The following is a 20,129-nucleotide window of genomic DNA, read 5'->3' on the forward strand; positions in this document are numbered from 1 at the left end:
AAATACATGCAATTTGCAGCAACATGGATGACGCTGGAAGGGATCATGCTCAGTGAAATAAGCCAAAAAGAAAAAGAAAAATACCGGATGGTCTCACTCATAGCAGGGATCTAGAAAACTTAAATAAGGGACCAGGAAAATGAATAACTATAAGAAAGTGAAAATCAAAATCAACAAAAACTATGAACCAGAGACACTTTTTGGGGGGTGGGGGGCGGGAGGGGAGGGATTGGGGTCAGAATGGGGGGATTGCAATTGTATGGGGAATATAAAAATAAAATTTATTAATTAAAAAAAAAAGGTTAATAAAAGGTTTATTTACAAGGGAAAAGGAAATAAGGAAAATGTACAACTCAGGGAGAAAATAGGGAAATAAAGTCTTTAATGCGTCCTACCCGATCTGCTGACCTAGAAACCCAAAATGTACTCTCCGAGCTGGCTGGACGCTGCGAGGTGGTGGAGAGTCAAAATGGGGGAACCCTCCAAAGCCCACGTGTCTGGTTTTATACCAACCTGGCTGCTTAACCCCACCCTCAGGTCCCAGCCACCTTCCCTTTGGTGGTGATGGGATTTGGAGTTCCCAGTGTCTTTGGCTTTGGTCTGGGGTGGGGGTGGAGTCCACAAAGCCTGTATGGAATTAGCTCAGGACATCCTTTCCCCCTAACAATTCCCCCCTTTCACTTTATGCCACCATTTCCATGGTGATGAAGATCGAATATATGGATGTTGGGATGCAGTCTCAGATGAACATTTTTACCAGGTTCCAGTGTGAAAGAAAACCAGTCCACAAAGCCTGTTTGAAATTAGCTTTAGGACATCCTTTTCCCCCTAACACTTTGGTGCCATTTAGTTTTCTACAAAGAACAATCCTTTCTCTTGTCTGAGATACTCTGGCTGCCAGCACGTAGGGGAGAGTTGGGGGAGGTGGGGGTGTGACTATAGAATCTTCCTCTTTTCTCCTTACCTCATCCCTACTCTCTGCTGTACCTGTCACCCTGGGTCCAGATTCTATTTCAACTCAGAGACTGAACCTCTCACTGGGTGCACGCGCACGCGCGCGCACACACACACACACACACACACACACACACACACACACACACACTTTAACCTTCCCAAATGTTTCCAAATCCTGATCTTTTATGGATTCAGCAGAAAGAAAAGGCTGGCTGACCTTCCCCACTACAAGCCCTGAGATGCCGATCTCTCTGCGTCAGGCAGTCACTGTGCGACCACTTTCTGGCTTTAATGTTTTTTCCCCCCAAATCTCTTAATGGTAACTGTGTACTCTCCCGATCTCTGTCCTCTTCAGTTAGTGTTATTTTGGGTATTTTATAGTAACTTCAGCAGGGTTCTGGAGGTGAGAAGATGTTCATGCTGGAATGATGTCTACCATGTTTAATCAGTCCTTCTAGAGAAATTATTGTGAACAAATACTGAGCATTTAAGAGATGGATGTCTACCTAACATTAAGTGAAATGCTTGCAGTGGGAGTGAGTTTATTTAACTGAATTTTGAAACTTAGTATCTGTTCAGTTTTGACTTGTGTACCTGTTTAAAAAAATACAACTAAAATATTAATCTTTCTTATTAGTAGTTGCAGAATAGTAAACACATATGCTTATGTGCAGCAACCTGGGGCCATCATTCCAAACCTCAACTATGACTGCAGTGTGATAAAGGTGTGAGGGAGAAAACATCTTGTGGATAATATGCCAATCATTAGAACATGCTCTAGTTAGTGTGAAACCAGACAAAACCCCTAGAGACACCTAAAAAATTCTCCCTTAGTGAACAATTGCATGTGCTATTTCTTTGCCTTGATTTTAACCTAGAAGTATACTTGGAATATACAATACCATATCCTTTGAATGTACTCACTAGTCCCACAAAATAAGTTCACCTCTGAACTAGAATAAAATCACTTGAAAGACATTCTAATGCTTTCTTTAGAAAGTTAATGTTACATGGAGAAACAAAATGACTTTTGGTTAATCTTAAAACTTCCAGAAGTATATATATTAACTGAATATAATTGATTATTTCAAATTCGATTTTCAAATATTTTTACTAAGTTAGAGAAAAAACTACCTGAATCGTTCTTGGCCTGCTGTATCCCATATCTGTAACTTTACATATTTGCCACCAACATTTATTATCTTTGAGCCAAATTCCACTCCTATTGTATGATTTGAGTCATCTTTGACTGAAAAAGAAAAACAACAAGAGATTTAGTATTAAAACATTAAGGATAGAGTTTTACAGATATAAATAAGTTACACTAAAATCCAGGGTTTTAATGGAAAATATAATTGCCATTAGCTGTTCATTTCTGTGACAGTCAGCTGGTAAGAAGCACTCGCTGTTTTAAACAGAATACACATAGTCTCAATTCTCCAAAAGGCAATAGTGCTTTTTCTCAAAAGCCCTAAAACAAGCCAAACATTTTAAAGCCTAAGCTTGGAGGGGGCCACAGCAAACAAGAAGCACACCCACCCTTCACTTCAAGGTGATCACAAATGGCGACTATATAAAATACCTGGGCACCATTTTTAAGGACTTAGTGCCCAGACCTGCAGGTTGGTCAATGAGGAGGTGCTAACAGTTTCAGCTATTTGAATGGACAGATATTCTAAAGGCATAAAAGTGAAAAGAAGGAAAAGCACTGAGGCCCACAAAAGAAACTTGATGGGCACCAAAGATGAAGGGGAAAAGAGGAAGAGATGGAGTAAAAATTTCAAAACAATCTCAAAGACAAAAACTCTGCATGCTGCATCCATGGTGTTCCATGAATTTTAGTATTGTGCAGCCATTATTTGGGATTAATTTGTTAGAGAAATCCATACTATCTGTTTGAATGGGCAGGGAGGCAAGCAAAAGAGTACTTTCCTGGAATAAGCTATCTGTAAGTGTAAATATCTGTGATGATGAGAGGATAAGGTAAAATCAAATGTCTTGACTACATGGCCCATTGATTATGTCTTTCTTGTAAGTGTAGGATGAAATGTAATTGTATCAGAAATCATAGCAGCCACCTGACAGTTGTGTTTATTGTTTTCTGGTGTGTGTGTGTGTGAGAGAGAGAGAGAGAGAGAGAACTATGCCAACCTGCCACATGCCCAGATGGTGTAGAACTGGTATGGACATTCTGTTAGAACAAACTATGAGGCAAACCTTAGAGTACAAGTCTTCAAGGCGTGACAGCCAAGGCCAAGGGCATCCTGACTTGACATGGCCACAAGATAAAGAAAGTAAAACCTTTCCCTTACTGCTGTAGGCCACAGAGACCAACCAAGCAAGCATGCAGGTCTCCCTTGTGAGGAGCAGAGGAGGATTAGCAGGGAGAGTTCACCACAGAGGAGGGAGAGACTAAGAACCTGGGTACTTGCCCTGAATACCTTCTGGCTAGTTTTTCCTGAGAGGGTCCAATGCAAAGTCTTAGAAGGAAAACCAGTTGCTCAGTGAGTAAATACTCATTACACTTATAAAGGCTGGTTCTGTGACCAACTCATGCTGGTTGGCGTCACTAAATGGAGGGCTAGTGACCTTGTTCTTTTGGTTGATGAAGACGGAAGTAGCAGAATGCATTTTTAGAAATGTATTCTTCAAAGCTCTTTGCCAAGTCACCTGAGCTGTCTCTTTCACCACTTTACCCACCACTCAGATATCTTGTGCACTTGCTTAAGCAGCACTTCATGAAATGAAACAAATGGTGTCTGTGCCTTGACCTGACTGCCACAAAGGAGGTCGCTCTCCACAATTCTTCCTGTTACTAAGAAAGCACTTTACTTGAAGGGCATTTTCAGCCTATAGTCTGTTACTATATTTTGTAACAAAAAAAATCAACCTCTCTCACCAAAACAGTGCAAGTCAATGGCAAAAGACGGGTTCTGTGGTCAAAAGTCCTGGGTATGTGCCTACCAAGCTATTAAGTGAGCACCCCAGAGCACACACCAACTTCTCTAGACCTCTTTTCTTCACCTGCAAAGCAGAACTGAGGACAACACCTGCCTTAACTACAAAACAAGGCCACCGAGGACCAAACATCATCTTATCCAAAAGGTAGTTTAAAGGCTTCCTGGGAGGCTCCCTCTCAGGAGATGGAATTCCTTGACTGCCTTCCACATCACCGTGTCTAGCTTTGTATCTGGAAGATGTACAGTTATGAGTAACTATATGCTGAATGTTGAACCACTATATAATTAATATGCTAACTTAGTAAAACTCAATCTTTTACTAAGAGTTCAGTATAAAAGTCTAATGTTATTTTAAGTATTTATAAACTATACCCTTTCTTCTGAAAAAAGACTTGGAAGACATATGTGAGCAAGAGGGCACCGGCAGAAGACATACGGGGGACACTGACCACTTGATGTCACTTACATTTTTTTTCAATAAACTGATGAAGTAAGCAAGACTTGCCCGTTCCTGCATTTCCAATAACCAAGAACTTGAACAAAAAATCTGAAAAACAAGAAGAGACTGTTTAAACTTACTTTAAACAGATGCTACTACTTATCTATTCTTAGACTACGATCATAAAATTTAATGAAATCTTAGTTACTTAATACAACAATAATAAAGGAGGGAACCTGAGTATTTTGTGAAAATGACAATAAACATGTAAACTTACCAATTGCCTTTTTGATATTTGGCTCACATGCTAATTTTGTCATTTTTTTCAAACTGTGCTCTCAGCACAATTTCCTTTGATGTGAGAAATTTGAAAACTACTCTTGTAATGAATAAAATCTGTCCCTCTGCTAGCCACCACTCAAGTAAATAAGCAACACAGTGACCAGAAAAATTTCAAGTGTTTTCTGTACAAAAGAAAAAATATGGTGGACTAAAAGCCTACTTCCTTTTTCTTTTTTAAAAACAGGTATAAGTTCCCCCCATGCTTGCAGATTATTATTGTTGTCTTGCCCTATTCCCCATCTACTGTGACTTAGCCTGCTTAGTCTGAAGTGTGAGATTTGCCTCCTTCAATATGGAGAGAGCAGTAGTTTCTTCTTTACATAGTGTGATATATTTAACTTGGGATTTTATTTTCCATAAAATGTAAATAAAGGATTTCCCGAATGGGATATGCTAATTAGTACTATGTAGCACTGTCGCCTCACAGGGCGGCAGAGTTGGAGCGGCTGGGATGACAGAGTTACCCAAAGTCCATGTGGAGCAATGAGAAGCCTAGAGGGGCTACACAGGTGTGTAGTGTGCAGCCCCCATCCGAAGACAGTTATAATCACTGGAATCAGGTACAAAGGTGGGGCAAGTACACCAGGAGTGTACACATGTGGGGGTGGTACTGGGGATGTAAGCTAGGGTGGAGTGCCCAGGGTCTATTGCCAGGGGGCTCCATTGCTCCTGCTAGTCAAGGCATATTATTTCTATTCTAATATCTGCCTGCTGTTTTCAGCAGATACTGGTTTCCCAGTATGTTCCTCATACCAGGACTTTTGGCCTGGATGAGAGAGAGGCTTCCTGCATGACCCTACATCTAGTTGACAAGCAGGAACTCTGGGCACCAAAACAATATCCTGAGAATAAGGAGGGCCAGGGATCCCACATAGCATCAGTCCCCTCCTTTATCCCCTCTTTCCAGGTTCATTTTTTCCTTGCTACCAAAGAACGTCAGTTCTGCGCAGCCCAGGAGCTGCAGAGCACCAAATCTCTTTCCCACCCTCACACTTTGATCCTAACCCACCATCTCTAACCCCTGTGCCTTCATGCCACCAGACTCACTTTTTGGCCCTGAAGATCCTGCACTCAGTATTCTGGATCTCTCATTCCTGGCCCTTTGAAACTGTTTCCTCCACCCTTCTTTTTCAGACCCAGAACAAGCACACTCTGCCCCAGCTCCTTCTTTCCCCCAGTGTAGTTCTCAAATAGTCCTCTTCTTTCTGATGCTTTCCCTAGCCCCATTGAAGAGCTCTAGTCATCATCAATCAATCATTAAGCCTTTTCACCCTCATGATTTTTAAATAGTTATAATTACTTAAAGAATAGTACTATTGGAATTGTCAGCATTTTAAAGAACCAACAGTTTTAAGCTTCGCATTATGTGTTTGAAAACACACCACACCCATGCTCAAAGCAGTATTATTCATAGTAGCCAAAGTAAGAAAGCCACTGAAGTATTCATGGACAGAAAAATGGATAAAGAGAATATGGCATATACATACAATGTAATACTATTTAACCTTCAAAGGGAAGGAAATTCTGACACATGCTACAACAATGCATGAAACTTCAGGATTTCGTGTTAAATGAAAAGGACAAGTACTCGGTGGTTTCATTTCTATGAGGCACCCAGCACAAACTCATAGAGCTAGAAAGCATGTTTCCAAAACCATAGTCGTTTGCCGAGGGGCTAAGGGAAGAGAAAATGGGGTAATTGTGAATGGATATGCATATCACTTAGAAAGATGAAAAAGTTCTTGAGATAGTGGTGATGATAGTTGTACAACAATGTGAATATACTTAATACCACTAAGCTGTAGGTTTAAAAATGGTTAAAAAATGGGCCTCCCCGGTGGCTCAGTGGTTGAGCGCTGGGTTGCAAAGCTGCCCGCAGCCTCTGCAGCGCCAGTTCGATCCCCGGCTGCTCCCCGGCCACCGGAGGAGGGTCCCGCATGGCGCGCAGACCTCTCCTGCCGCCCGCTGCTCCCCTCAGCAGTGTACTTCGGTCCTTCTGCCTGCTCTGCTCCCCGCTCTGGCTCTGGTGAATTCTCTCACCCTCCTGCGCTTCTGACTGTACCCAGTGCTTGTATAAATAAATAAACAAATAAATCTTTAAAAAAAAAATAAATAAAAATGGTTAAAATGGTAAATCTTATGTATATTTTCCTGCACAGACCAAAAAAATATGCCAAGGCTAATTCTTTTCATTGAACAGTTTTTATAATCCAAGATTGAAGGGAAGATGGTTAAGACTGACAACTTACAATGAAAGTATCTGACTTTCTCAATCTTGTTCAATATACTCTTACATGCCCCTCAGCAGAATGGGAAAAACACTCCCTTTGAAGATTAATCATCAGATGGTGCTGCAGATGGACTTGAAATTCAAATTTAAATATCCAAGAGGCCAATGAACATCCAGTTCAAGAAAATAACAATAAAAGTGACTCCAGAATGTGCTATTACTGGGACACTTGGAAGTAAATGTAGATTACTCTGGAAGGACCTCAGCCCAAGGTCTACAGAATTCCCATACATATGACCCCTCTGAAGATGAGCTCACAACCCAAAATTATAAAACATTCAAGAAAAAGCGAAGGATCACCATGAGTGAGTCAGCAATCTGCAGAGAGATTATACTTTTAAGAACTTACTTAAAAAAGAACCTGATAAAGTATATGAAAGACAATTGATGAGTAAAAAAGGAATTTAACCCATAGGAATAAGAAAGAGAAGATAAATTTCCAGAATGCATCTAGAAATAAAAAATTCAGTCATTAAAATGACAGAGTCAACAATGGGCTACAGAACAGAATGAACAAAAGAGCAGAATGAATACAATCAAAGCAGTGCTGGGAGGAAAATTCACAGTGTGAAATGCAAATATCTGAAAAGAAGAGAAGGCTTAATCATCTTAGCACCTACCATCAAGAACCTAGAAAACAGAACAAAATAAAGCAAACACAAGAAAGGAAATACCAAAGAGCAGAAATCAATAAAACCCAAACCAGAAAATCTATGAAACAAAGAGCTGGTTGGTTGAAAAGACCAGTAAAATTGACAAACCTCTAGCAAAACTGCAGCAAGTTTAAGGATCTGGGGCAGGTGGAGGAAAGACATGACGGTGAAGTGGACCAGGCAAACAGCACACTATTTGGGCAGCATACACACTTGGCGAGGCTGCATGGGAGGGGATGTCCCTTACAGCAGACCCTTCTAGACAAGGCACCCAAGAAGGGGGCTAGTATAAGGGAATCTGTGAGGGAAAAGGGAGCTGGAAAGAGGATGCACTGCTGCTGCTCAGCAGCCTGATGGGCAACAGCATTCTGAGACCTTAGCCCCAGAATTAGTCTTATCACAGGTCAGCAGTGGTGAGTGCCATTTCACAGGGCATGCAAAGCAGCACTCTCTAAATAGCTAAACATTATGCTTCTTTGGACCAACATTTAAAGCAAGTGAGTGTATAAGAATTTGAGCTTGGTGCTGACAGGCTTTGAACTAATACCCCGGCTTGAGGGAAGAAGAAAGAAACAGGGACCCATGTCCAGGGGCTGTCTTTAACCCATTTATATAACAAAGACTGACAGGAAAAAAAAAAAGGCACAAATAGCCAATATCAGGCACAAAATGGGGCATATCACTACAGACACTGCAGCCATCAAAAGGCTAACAAAAAAAGAAAACAACTTTATACACATAAGTGTGACAACTTAGATGAAATGAATCAATTCTTTGAAAACACAAACTACCAGGATTCACCCAACATAAAACAGATCACTTAAATAGCCTTAGAACTATTAAGGGAATAGAAAATGAGCATAAGACATGAAGAGACACTTCATGGAAAATGACAAATGCAATTGAGTGCATGAAAATATGTTTAACATCGTTAGCTAATACTTAGGGAAATTCAAATTGAAACCATAATGAGATCTCTTTACCCATCTATCAGATGGCTAAAATAAAAGAATAATAACACCACCAAATGCTGGTAGGTATACACAGAAACTGGATCATTCACACATTACTGCTGTCAATGTAAAATGGTAGTGCTACTCTGGAAAATAAGTTTAGCAGTTTCCTGAAAAACTAAACACGCATTTACCATATGACTCAGAAATTGCACTCCTTCGCATGTACCCTGCAAGAATGAAGAATTATGTTCATGCAAAATCCTGAACATGAACGTTTATACAGCTTTAGCTGTAACAGTCAATAACTGGAAAACAACCCAGATGTTCTTCAACAGGTGAATGACTACACTGACACATTCATAACAAGGAATACTATTCAGCAGTAAAAAAGGAATGAACTCTTGATATTGCAATAACCTGGACGAATCTCCAGAGAAGCACAATGAGTGAAAAAGTCAACCCTGAAAGATGACACATTGCATGACATTTTTATATGACATTTTTGAAGTTATAGAAATGAAGACTAGAGTAGTGGTTGCCAAGGGCTATGGAAGAGGTAGGGGAAAAAGGAAGAGTGTGTTCCTATAAAAGGGCAACAGGAGAGATCTTTATGGTGACAGAAATGTTCTGTATCTGTGGCAACATCAGTGCCCTGGAATCTGACTACACTTTTTCTTAAAATTGTATGTGAACTGATAATTATCTCAAATATTTTAATGAAAAAGAACAAAAATAGTAATATTATCAGACAACTCTAAGTTTACAATGTACAGCCCTAACCTGAAAGAACTACCAAGGAATGTGGTTCGAGGAGGAAATGGTACCCAGAGGAAGGAGTGGCAGGGAAGAAGCCATAGGCCATCAGGATATTGTCTGTCTGGAGATATACGTGTCTGGCTAACACAGAAGAAAGCCAAGCCCCACAATGGGTAATAAATTATTCCTTGCAGGGTTACAAGAATCCAGCTTTATGAGGAATTTCAATTAATACTCCTGTTTACAAAAGGATGTGGACGTCATTCACCTCCTTGCAGCGAAGCCTCCGAGACAGGAGCCCCACACAGTCATCTGCAAAGTGGGTGTGGGTAGGGATGTAGTTTTATGTTCTCTTCTCATAGGGTTTCAGGTTTGCTGGCTTGCAGCAATGAGGATCTCACACATCAAGTCCCCACCCACTATGGGGATGTTAGAATTTGCTCTGGTTTTACTTATTTTGTTTTTCTACTCTGTTGGTCCCTGCCCCCCTCCCCCCACTTCTTAGCTTTCCGTGCTTGAAGTTGAATAATATAAACACTGCATAGCATATGTATGTTTTATATGCCAAATGTATGGTGCTTAATAGCTACAAAATGGCTCACAGGAGCAGGTAAATAGCCAGAGTAATTAATGAGGGGAAAATGTCCAGGTTGTATAAGAAACTAGATGTGAACTAGTTAAGTGATTATGTCTACTTTAATTGATATGGTATGGTTTTATTATAATGGGTATTAATTTGCAGGCTCAAAACCACATGCAATAAACTGCATCCAATTTATAATAATTACATCCAATAGGAAAGAATGAACCTTGAAGGTGGGGGCAAACAGAAAGTCTAAAATGGGTATGTGCTTTGCTACTCACATACTTTTGATTTTTCATGAGGAACATTTAATGAGGTAATAGGAAAGGTATCAAATAATTAGGTATCAGTCTTGGGAAAATGTCAGTCACTCAAAAACACAGACGAAATTCAGACCAGGATAAAACAGCTTCCAAGCCATGAAAATAGTGAACACAGACTGAAGGATGAATTCTACGGCGAGACCTCATTTGGACCTTACCGACTTGTCTTTACATTCACTTAGAGCAACTTGTACTGTCAAATGGGCCAGACCACAGCAGATTAGAAGCACACACTTAAGTTGGACTGTGAGCTCTGGACATAATCCCAGCTCCACTGCTGTCCTAGGCAGAACTGACAGTGGTGAGCCAGGACTATGTGAGCAGAGGGGACCTGTGACACTGTGGATTTAACGTCTGCAGTGCAGACTCCCTGGGGACTGTTTGAGGACCATGTCAGGACCTCAGGCTTTGCTGAGGAGGTCATGTGGACCAAAACGGGGGGAGGGGTGGGGAGGGGGGCTGGTGTGTGCACACAGCCAGAGGGCAGCCTGACCAGCCACCCACCACTGACACGCTAAGTTCTTAGTTGCTTTCTGCTCCATCGCCACCCTAAGAACTTATTCTCCTAAACTGGAGAACGACCCAGAAAAGGCAGCAGCCAGAAGGCAGCCAGAAATGAAGAGACCAAATAAAAATAATTATCCTTCACCAGGGAAGAAGTTGTGGCCATAAAAAGTAGAATTTTAGATTTGATTTAGATATATGAGGAGATATAAAATCCTATGAAGAAATAAAGACAGGCGGTTTTGTCCAAATGTCTGAGAGAACGTTCCAACTAGTTTTACAAAAAGAAAAGTTGAGCAGATAATTTTTTATTTGAGGATAAATACAGAAATTACATGGACCTGTGAAAGCCCCCTGGTGAATGTTAAAGGTCTCCTGCCTTAGTTTAGAAGGTACAAGCTTTGATCCCCATCCCCAATTTTGCTGAGTTCAGAGATGGAATTTGACACAGATTAATAGTTCAGTGTTCACCTACAACATGCACCAGAGGAGATCTGGGGGTAGTGTAATCTGGGTTACCACTACTCAGAGATTTTATGGAGATTTCTGCATGGGAAGGAGGGTGAGAACTCAGCTGCTTGGAGATGTGAGGCAATTTGAGTTCACATCCTAGCGCTACAACTCTGAGCCCTGGGCCCTGGCAGGCACCCAATCTCTCAGTTTTCCTGACCTGTAAGTGGGTCCCAGTGTTTGCCTCACACTGTGTTTGTAGGGATTAGAGAGAATAGATACAAAGAGCTTTGTATAGTTTATTCTAACTCCAAACTTTATCTAGAGCTTAGGTATAAAATTCACCAATGGTTTCTCAGTAAGGAAAGATTTCCTGGTACAGAAATGGAAACAGAACAATAGGTTAATACCGGAAGGATCTTTGGTCAGTGCACATTCAGGGATTTGACCTGAAAGCTTCTTTAGTCATGCAGGAGCTAGAAATAACACTATTGATGGGAGAACGTACATAGGGGAAATTACCTTTATTGCTAAATGTGCATGCCAGAAGAAATAAGGGATGGATCGGCTTTTAACTATAGTGCTTTTATAGTTGTGGACATTTATAGGCGCTTGTTTATTTAATAACAAAATTTACTTTAATATCAGTTTACCGATAAAGTTTTATCAGTGCCAAGACTACGAAGATCTCTATCGATTTTAATATTAAAAAGATAATGCAAAATATGGACTTTAAACCTACTTAAAGTACTAAGATGTAAAAAGTGTGAAATAGCAAAAGTCACTAAATAGCTAACTTCCATTTTTCCTCCCCAAAGTATTATCAGTCAAAATGGCTCTGATGAGGAATATAGACTTCAAAACATCCAATATTTTTTTTAAACAAGTTCACAAAGGCAGTAGGAACTAAGATCAAATGCAAATATATTGTGTTTGCAAAATCATAGGAGAAATTTTGCTCTTTCTAAGGAGACAAGGGATTTGAACCTACGTGTGCCCAACACTGAAGCCTGTGCTTTCTCTGATGACCTCCCCATTGAAGGAAGGAAGCAGAAGGGACATTTAAGTCCATCACCTACTTTAGGAAGCTTGCTAACTAGAACAAGTAAGTTGAAACTGAACTGCAGCTTATAATTTTTGCAGATGCTGTTGTAGCAGTTGTCAGCCTAACAGTCATTCCCCCAAGAAGCCGAAGGAATCCAGGGAAACACGACCTGAAGCTCCAGGACAGGTGTTCGTCATCTTTTTTTTTTTTTTTTTTTTAAAGATTTATTTATTTGTGCATATAAGAGCTGGGGTACAGGCCAGAGATGTGGCGGGTGAGAGGATCCACCAGAGATAGAGTGGGGAACAGAACAGGCAGACTGACCGAAACACACTGCTGAGGGGAGCAGCGGGAGAGACAGGAGAGGTCTGCCTCCCAGGTGGGTTGCTCCCTGGCCAGCCGGGGATCCAACTCGTGCTGCAGAGGCTGTGGATTGCTTCATAGTGCGGTGCTTAACCCCTTGCGCCACCAGGGAGGCTGGGTGTTGGTCATGTTAAAGCAATTATCATCAACCTACCCGCTCCCATCTGCCAGAGGCTGGATCTGAAATACAGACATCAGCTAATCAGTGCAAGGTAGTCCCCTTGTCCAGGTAGGGCACTTGACCTAACATGGCCCATATAGGGCGGAAGGACTTTTATTCCATAAATGCAGGAAAGGACTCCTTTTCCCATGGAGGTAAACAGGCAGGAACACCAGATAACAGAGCAGCCACTGCGAGCCTGAGAGGAGGAGGCAAAACTGCCAGGGAGAGAGGGGAAGGACTTAGATCCTTGCTGACACAGTCGAGCTTCTGGATCAACCAGCTCTGAAATCCTACCTACAGGTATTTGAACAAATACATTTTCATGTTATCTTAGGCATTCTGAGTTGCGTTTTCCTCCGTTTGCATTAGGAAGCATTGTACCTTCCAAAATGACAGAAATTGCTAATAACCTATTATTTGTTAAACAGATATTTTCTGTTAAGCCTAATATTTAAAAAAATTATTTATTTTTGGTAATATAGAATCAATTTATAATCAGGAGGGTGTTAAGTATGGATTTAGAACTAGGGGAGTTCATTCAACAAACTCTTAATAACTACCAAATATTAGGCATTTGAAGGTTTAGTGACCAGAGTGAGATCATTCATTCATGTGCCACTGGGTGCTCCCAGCCTCCGAAATAGCCAGGGTACTAGAATCCCCTTGCAGTGCTTGATGGATATCCCAAAGTCAGAGCTCTTTTACCGCCATGGCTCTTTTACCGCCATTCAGACTTCAGATCTGAATTCTCTAAGGGAAATCCACATTTTTTTAAAGCATGTGTGCCTTCCTTAATTCAGACAGTACAGACTATGCAAGAGGTTTTAATTGGAGTTGCATTTATATTATAAACAATATAAAATCTTTTAAGTGTCATGAAGAAAATAACTAAAGCTTGTTGTTTTAAAGTCAGTTTTCCTATTTATCCTGGTTATTTGTTTCATATTCTGTATGAGAGGAAAACGTATCATCTCTTAAATGGAATCAAATCAAGGACCCTAAGGATTCTCTGAAGGTTGTATTCAAGAACTATTCACAGAACCAGGGACAAAAGGCCCTTAAGCAATCCCCTGCTTTCAGAGAGCTTATCGTCTAGTTTTGTAAGAAGTATTTCTTTGTCCAATGGAGAGCTGAAGAAATTGCAGAATAGTTCTGCAAAGTCCCTACAAGCAGAGCAAAATGTGTTTGTCTGATGAGGACTCCTGTAATAGCCCATGTGAGCAAATGAATAAGAAAAACAGCGTGGCAATTAAGTGAGCAAACTACATATAATATATTTAATTATAACAAAGGGGAGACAGCTGCTTTGTTTCTAAGTCCTCCAATTTTCTTCTGCATGATTAAAAATTCATATTTAAAGACTAATAAACCTCCCTCTAAAATACTTCCTCTCATTTATAATTTATAAGCCCTTTATGAATAGTGTCCTTTCGTCACATCTAATATTGTTAGCTGCTTTTTAAGACTTAGCAAACGCCAAAAACACAGCACATAAGAGACACAGAATTAAAAGACTAAAGTCACTAAGTACTGTCAGGCAAGGGTTTACTGTTCTGATCAGCACAGGATGGATGCATTTGGTTGTTACAGAAGTATGGAGCATCATTTCTCTAGGAATCTAGTCCCTCATTATCAGGGATTTATTTGTATTGGCTAAAAATTTCTTAATATAAGCTTTTGTTTGCTTGGAAATCTTAGAGAAGAAAATTCGTAGATATACAGTGTTTCTCTGATTTATGTGTCGTACTGTTCTTTATATTTGCCTTTCCTTTATCCACCCCTTAAACAAGTATGCCTTGGAAGTCACTTTAGCTTTTAATTCACAGTCATAACTACAGAGAGGCCAAAGTCAAGTATTATTCTTCAAACATACAGAATACTGTCCATTACCGAGATTAGGAATGGCAGAGAAAGCAGTGAAATTCAAAGACATGGGTATAGGACAAGGAGGATTCAAAGGTTTTCCCCTCAAACTATTTTCAGAGGCAAGTATTCTAATGCAGTTATTAGGAATGAGAACAAATATCTATTACATCAGTTCAACCAATCTCTTGAAAATGGTTTAAGAGAAGGAATTCAAGAAACAACACAGGCTTTCTTCTCATTTTAAAGAAATACTCAGAGCAGAGACCATCAACACATGTGCCTGGTTACATTACATACTGTGATTACTACAGTATTGGGCAATTGCAAAAGATTTCTGTCACGGCTCATTCTATACAGACGGTCCAGAGTGTGGGATGCTGTGCTTCTAAAGGAAAGTTGGTGACATGGTCCTTAAGAGATATTACAATACTATATTTGGAAGCAAACGTCACACCTACGCTTACCTCAAAATGTTTTTCAAGGTGCTCAAGAAGTTTTGGAAAACTCATTTACTTAAATTGTCATGATTTTCTTGTGAAGTTGTGGTGTAAGTTGGCCCCCAAATGAATTTTACCAAGCCCCGTCTAGCATGGCCATGCCAGATACCAACACCATTCCTGGCCAGGGAGCTCTCTTATATTCTTGCCCTGGAAAACACTGTTTCAGTTTAGGGATAGTCACATTGAGGGCTTCCATCTGCAACCTGCTTAAGACTTCAATTTTGTATTCTAGTATTATATAAAGTGTAGTATTCATATGGTTAGTGCTTTCCAAGTAGCAAAATGTAGTGAAATACTGCTTTATAGTGTTAAGAGGCAGGTAAATATAGCTCATTAACAGTACATTATAAGCACTGGCTCACTATTTCTGTAAAGCTAGACAAAGTCTCCTTTTCTGGAAGAGAGAAAATGAAGAGAGTTACAATAGGGTGTAAGGGTTAGGCAAACATTCCTTCACCAGGGACCTAAGAGGCAAACATCCAGAAGGAGGTCACCTGACTGCTTTAATTTTAGGGAACAAGGCTGTGCAAATATGGTCGATGATAACTGGCGGTGATAGCTTAGGACTTGGTTTTGGGTGACTTTTAAGTTGACAATTTCAGCTTGCTCTAAAACTAATTTTCTATTAGTTTCTCTACTTTTCTCTGTTAGAGCTAAAGATTAAATTCAAAGAAAAAAGAAAAGCATACTGGGAAGGCACCATGATAGAATTCCAATGGTCAAAGTCTACTGGTCAGAATTTAATCAGTTAATCTGTGATGCTCAAAAGTTCAATTAGCTGCATTTGAAGGGAAGCAGAGATGCCAGTGGTATATTAATACCTTATCAAAGTTATCATTTCACCGAAGACAAATGGAACATACAGAGCTCTCGCTCCTGAACTCTTCAGTCTTTTCTTAGCCCCTACTTGTTTTTCTTATTTGGACTTTCTACCCCTCCCAGGATTCAAGAAAAAAGTCTGAGCTAAGGAGCACTTGAAAATAAAGAAAAGCTAAAGTATAACAAAATTTACTGGAGAAACACATTATCTTTACGAACTGTGTGGCAGTAGTTCGCTACAGAAATGTGACATAGGACAGACAGCAAGTGCAGCCTGACAGCAGGAGCCCCCAGGAAGCCAGGACTTCCTTGAGGGTTTCCTTAGCCCTCCAGAAACAGACCATATGCCCCAAGTGTCACCAAGAACAGAGCAGGCGCAGTCACAGGAGTGGCTGCAGGAGAAGCAAATGCACATGACCCCAGCCCTCTCAGGAGAAAGGCATCAGCGTCAGGTGAAAGGCCTCAGCGCCACTTCACCTGTCTCTCAGGGCAATGCAGCCTGGACCACATTTCTGGCACTGGAACTCCAGTTCCCTGGAGCTCCCTGCTCTGCCATGCTGACCGGTGGAGATACCCCACCTCCAATCTGGGTCAGGTTTTTTCCTAAGATTCCTTCAGAGACCATGGTGTTTCAGAAAGCCCGCCTGGGTTTTAACTATTCACTGGTGTCATAACAGGATTGAACTGTTATTCTCCCACCACAGTGAAAGGCCCCTGAGACCAGGCAGTACCTGTTGTGTCTCCTGCACTATTTACAGCATCTGTAGAACCAGACTCCACACTATGTGTTGAAGGGGAAGGGGACCAATGCAGCCAGCCTGACCATACTCTGCATCCATGGCTTTGAACTTGAGCCTCTCTGTGGGACTGTAAAAGCCCAAATCAAAGCCTCCATCTGAGAAGGCACGTATCTGATAAAGTGATCAGAGAGTGACAAACATCTCAACGCTGATAACAAAGCAGAGGTTCACTGCATTGCTGATTTTTTACCACACAGGGCAAAAACAAAATAAAACACAGTGTAGTTATTGGAAAGGCTTTGGTTTAATTGCTGAGCATCTCCAGGTCCTATGGAAAAGTAAAGACTAAGCAGGGGCCTTCCAAGGTGTTTAGCTCTTAGGAAGGCATTAATAAACAACCACAACGCCATCTAGAAAGGAATGAAAAATGAGAGAAAGAGAAGAGACAAGAGGTCGTCGGAGAAAGAACAAGATGAGTCTGTCAATACCCACTGGGATTCCAGTACAAAGAGAGGCATTGCAGGCCAGGAAAGGTCAGACTGGAGTATCTGAGAAACACCCCGACAGACGGGCGAAGCCCTCCGCACGCCGCGCCGGGGGGCAGCAGCACACGGGAAACTGGGTCTTGAACTGGCTCCCCCAGAACCGAGCGACCGAAACGAGACCAAGAAAAAGCCTGCCGGGGTAAGTGGAGAAAAAGCAAGACGAACCCTGAAAAGGCTCATCCGCACACTGGGCGGCAGGCCCGGGCCCGGGCCCTCGGGGTCCGCACCCCGCTCCCCGCCACCCCGGCCCGCGCCCCACACTCGCGGCCCCGCAGCCGGACTCCGGCCCCAGCGCTCCGGCGCCCCCCCGGCCCGGCCCGGCCCGGCCCGGCCCGCTGCCCCGAGAGCCCGGCCCGGCCTCGTACCGTAGGTCTCGGACATGGCCGTCTGCGACATCTTGGAGCGGCGCCGCCTCTCGCCGCCGCCGCAGCTCCCGCCCGGCCGGCGCAGGGGGCTGGGCCGGCCCCGGACGGGGGGGGCGGGGGGCGGAGGAGAGGGGCCCGCGGTCCCCCGGCAACCGCCCGCCACCCCGCAGCTCGCGCAGGCGCTCGGCCTCGGGGCCGGCTCCGCGGGGCGCGCGGGGCGGGGACGCGGCGGCGGAGGCCGGGAGCTCGAGGCCGGGCCCAGCCCGCGGGCGCGTGCGCGGGGGCGCCCGGGCGCGGAGGGGGCGGGGGGCCGGGCCGGGGGCGGCGGAGGGGCCGCGGGGCGGCGGGGGGCGCGGGGCGGCGCCGGGGCCGGGCCCGAGGGGCGTGGGGAGCCCGGCGCTGGGCTGGGCGCGGGCGGAAGGGGCGGGGGGCGCGGGCACGGCGGGGCGGGCCGTGGGGCGCGGCTGGGCGAGCCCGCGCCGCGGGGCCCGGGAGGGGCCGGCGCTTGGCAGCTCGGGGTGCGGAGGGCCGGGGCCGCGAGATCTGGGGCCGAGGGGCAAAGCGCCCGCCCTGGGGAGCAAGACAAGCCTCGTGCGAGAGCGGCCTCTGCGGCTCTCGCCGGGACACTCCCCGGCGGCGCTGCCGGCCCCGAGCGGGCCCCGAGCTGCGGGGCGTCCAGCCCGGGCCCGCCCTGCGCCGCGAGGCCGCCCACCTGCCGGGCAGCCGCGGCCCCGGAGCCTGCCCGGACCCTCTCCAGGCCGAGCGGGCGTCCGAGGAAAACGGCAGAAGCTGACAACGGACCTGACCCAAGAGCCCTGGACACTGAGGACTTTCCCCCTCGCGCTGGGGGAACGTGGCGGGTGCGGGACGCGTCTCCGCCCTGCGGCCGGGGCTGCGTTTCTGAGACTGGGAAGCGCTGGCGTGGTGTTTGGGATGAAGAGGTTAAACTGAATTCAGATTCCGCTTCTGCTGGAAATGTGGAGAGAAACATTTATTGAAAAGAGACTTCGGGGTGGGAGTTTGCTCCACCTGCGCGTGATCTGCCCACATCCCATCATAAGACCCGACCTTGCTCAAAAGACAGAATACTAAAAATAAGCCTTGGCTGTGCTCCTAAGTGACTTGAACCTTGGGGAAAATACGTTGTTTTTTTTTCCAAGTCAATTTCAACTCAATTTTTTTTTTTTCAAGTCCATCCTTCACATAAATTAGCTTCAGCCCTTACCTGAACTCCTCCGCCTTCTCCAATGGCTATTTGGCTCTGCGTCTTATTCTCCTCTGTGATCCTTCTACCCAAGAAATGTGTTTGTTTCAAAGTCACAGAGAAGGCCCAGGCTCAAATACTGGAGCTATAATTTCCTGAGAGTTATTTTATATATTTTGTTCAGAGGCTCAGCTTCTTCGTTGCCTTCTTGTCTGGAATTTTGCTGGCAGGTTTGATTTATACTGAGTAAAGCAGAATAAATCTGATGAATACTATTTCAGCAGAAAGAAAGCGATCCCTGCCAGAAACTTTCTGTGACTAAGAAAGGAATCTACTGGGTTTTGAGATGTTTGAAGCATGGGCAGGGTGATAGAACTAAGAATTAAGCTGTCATTTCAAAGCTAAGAGCAGTCTTGTGTTCTTTGGAAAATGAAGACTCAGATAAATCTTTGGGAAAGTCTTTGTTTTGGGAAATTCACCCCCCCAAATCATCTAGTTTGCAAATATAAAGACAAAGATCACCACTGGGGGGGCAGGGGAGGACATCCCTGAGCTGAGTTTTTTTTTTTTTTTTAATCATTCCATAAGGACTTACACGTCTATGTTTTTTCAAGATAACGTGATATCCAGTCCCTGAGCTGAGTTTTGAAGGAGGCAACCTTTCTTGAATAATAACATGAAAGATTCTTTGTATCTTTGCACACTTTGGATCTTAGAGAAAATAAATTTTTCCTACGTTTTCTTGGAAACTGCTTTGATTCCGAGGCATTTCTGTGATGTGTGGAAAGACACCTTATTAAACAAAATTAACTTTTGTCTTCTCAAATTATTTTCTCCTTTCTCTCTGGGAGAGGTCTGTCTGTGGCACGTTGAAAGCAGGTTTTCAGAAGCCTAAGTCCATTGGTGATTGGTCTAAGGGGAATGAAGGAAGAAGGATTCCTTTCAGAATAGATCCCAGCCAGTCCTCAGGTTGGTAGGCCCTGCAGATAGCTAGCAAATCCCTTCTTGCCTGTCCCCCCTCCCCCTCCCCATGCTTCATCTGATGGCCAATCAGGAGGCTGAGAGGGCTGCCATCTCCCCATCAGGAGTCCTGGCAGAGGACTGGCTGAGAACCATGTAGGTGGGGACAGCACTGACTCTGCAGGGGACAGTGGGGACAGATGGCCAATGACTGAAGGCAACTTCTGGACTCCTAGGCACAGGGTTGGACTTAGAACAGTGGCCCATTTCCCCAGGGGAGCCTTGGAGAGGCCTAGGGAGGAGAATTCAGCCTGACTCCGACCTCCCAGGGAGCAATGGCATTCCT

At 43.6% G+C, this 20,129-nt stretch overlaps 1 protein-coding gene across 2 annotated transcripts in view; it reads right to left on the reverse strand.

The window, feature by feature from the left end:
- RAB4A (RAB4A, member RAS oncogene family) overlaps positions 1–17,785 on the reverse strand; it is a 40,757-nt gene extending 22,972 nt beyond the window's left edge. Inside the window, exons 1-3 of one of the 2 annotated variants that reach the window (XM_037510194.2) lie at positions 17,620–17,785; positions 4,384–4,464; positions 2,092–2,206 (exon numbers count right to left, since the gene is read on the reverse strand). In XM_037510194.2, coding sequence (XP_037366091.1) covers positions 2,092–2,206; positions 4,384–4,464; positions 17,620–17,650 — 227 coding nt within the window. In that variant the 5' untranslated portion in view covers positions 17,651–17,785. The remainder of the gene's footprint in view (positions 1–2,091; positions 2,207–4,383; positions 4,465–17,619) is intronic. The other variant, XM_037510196.2, reaches the window with a different exon arrangement.
- Positions 17,786–20,129: the final 2,344 nt, after the last annotated feature.

This window comes from Talpa occidentalis, unplaced genomic scaffold, assembly GCF_014898055.3.
Source record: "Talpa occidentalis isolate TD23 unplaced genomic scaffold, MPIMG_talOcc4v2.1 talOcc4.14, whole genome shotgun sequence".
NCBI lineage: Eukaryota > Metazoa > Chordata > Mammalia > Eulipotyphla > Talpidae > Talpa > Talpa occidentalis.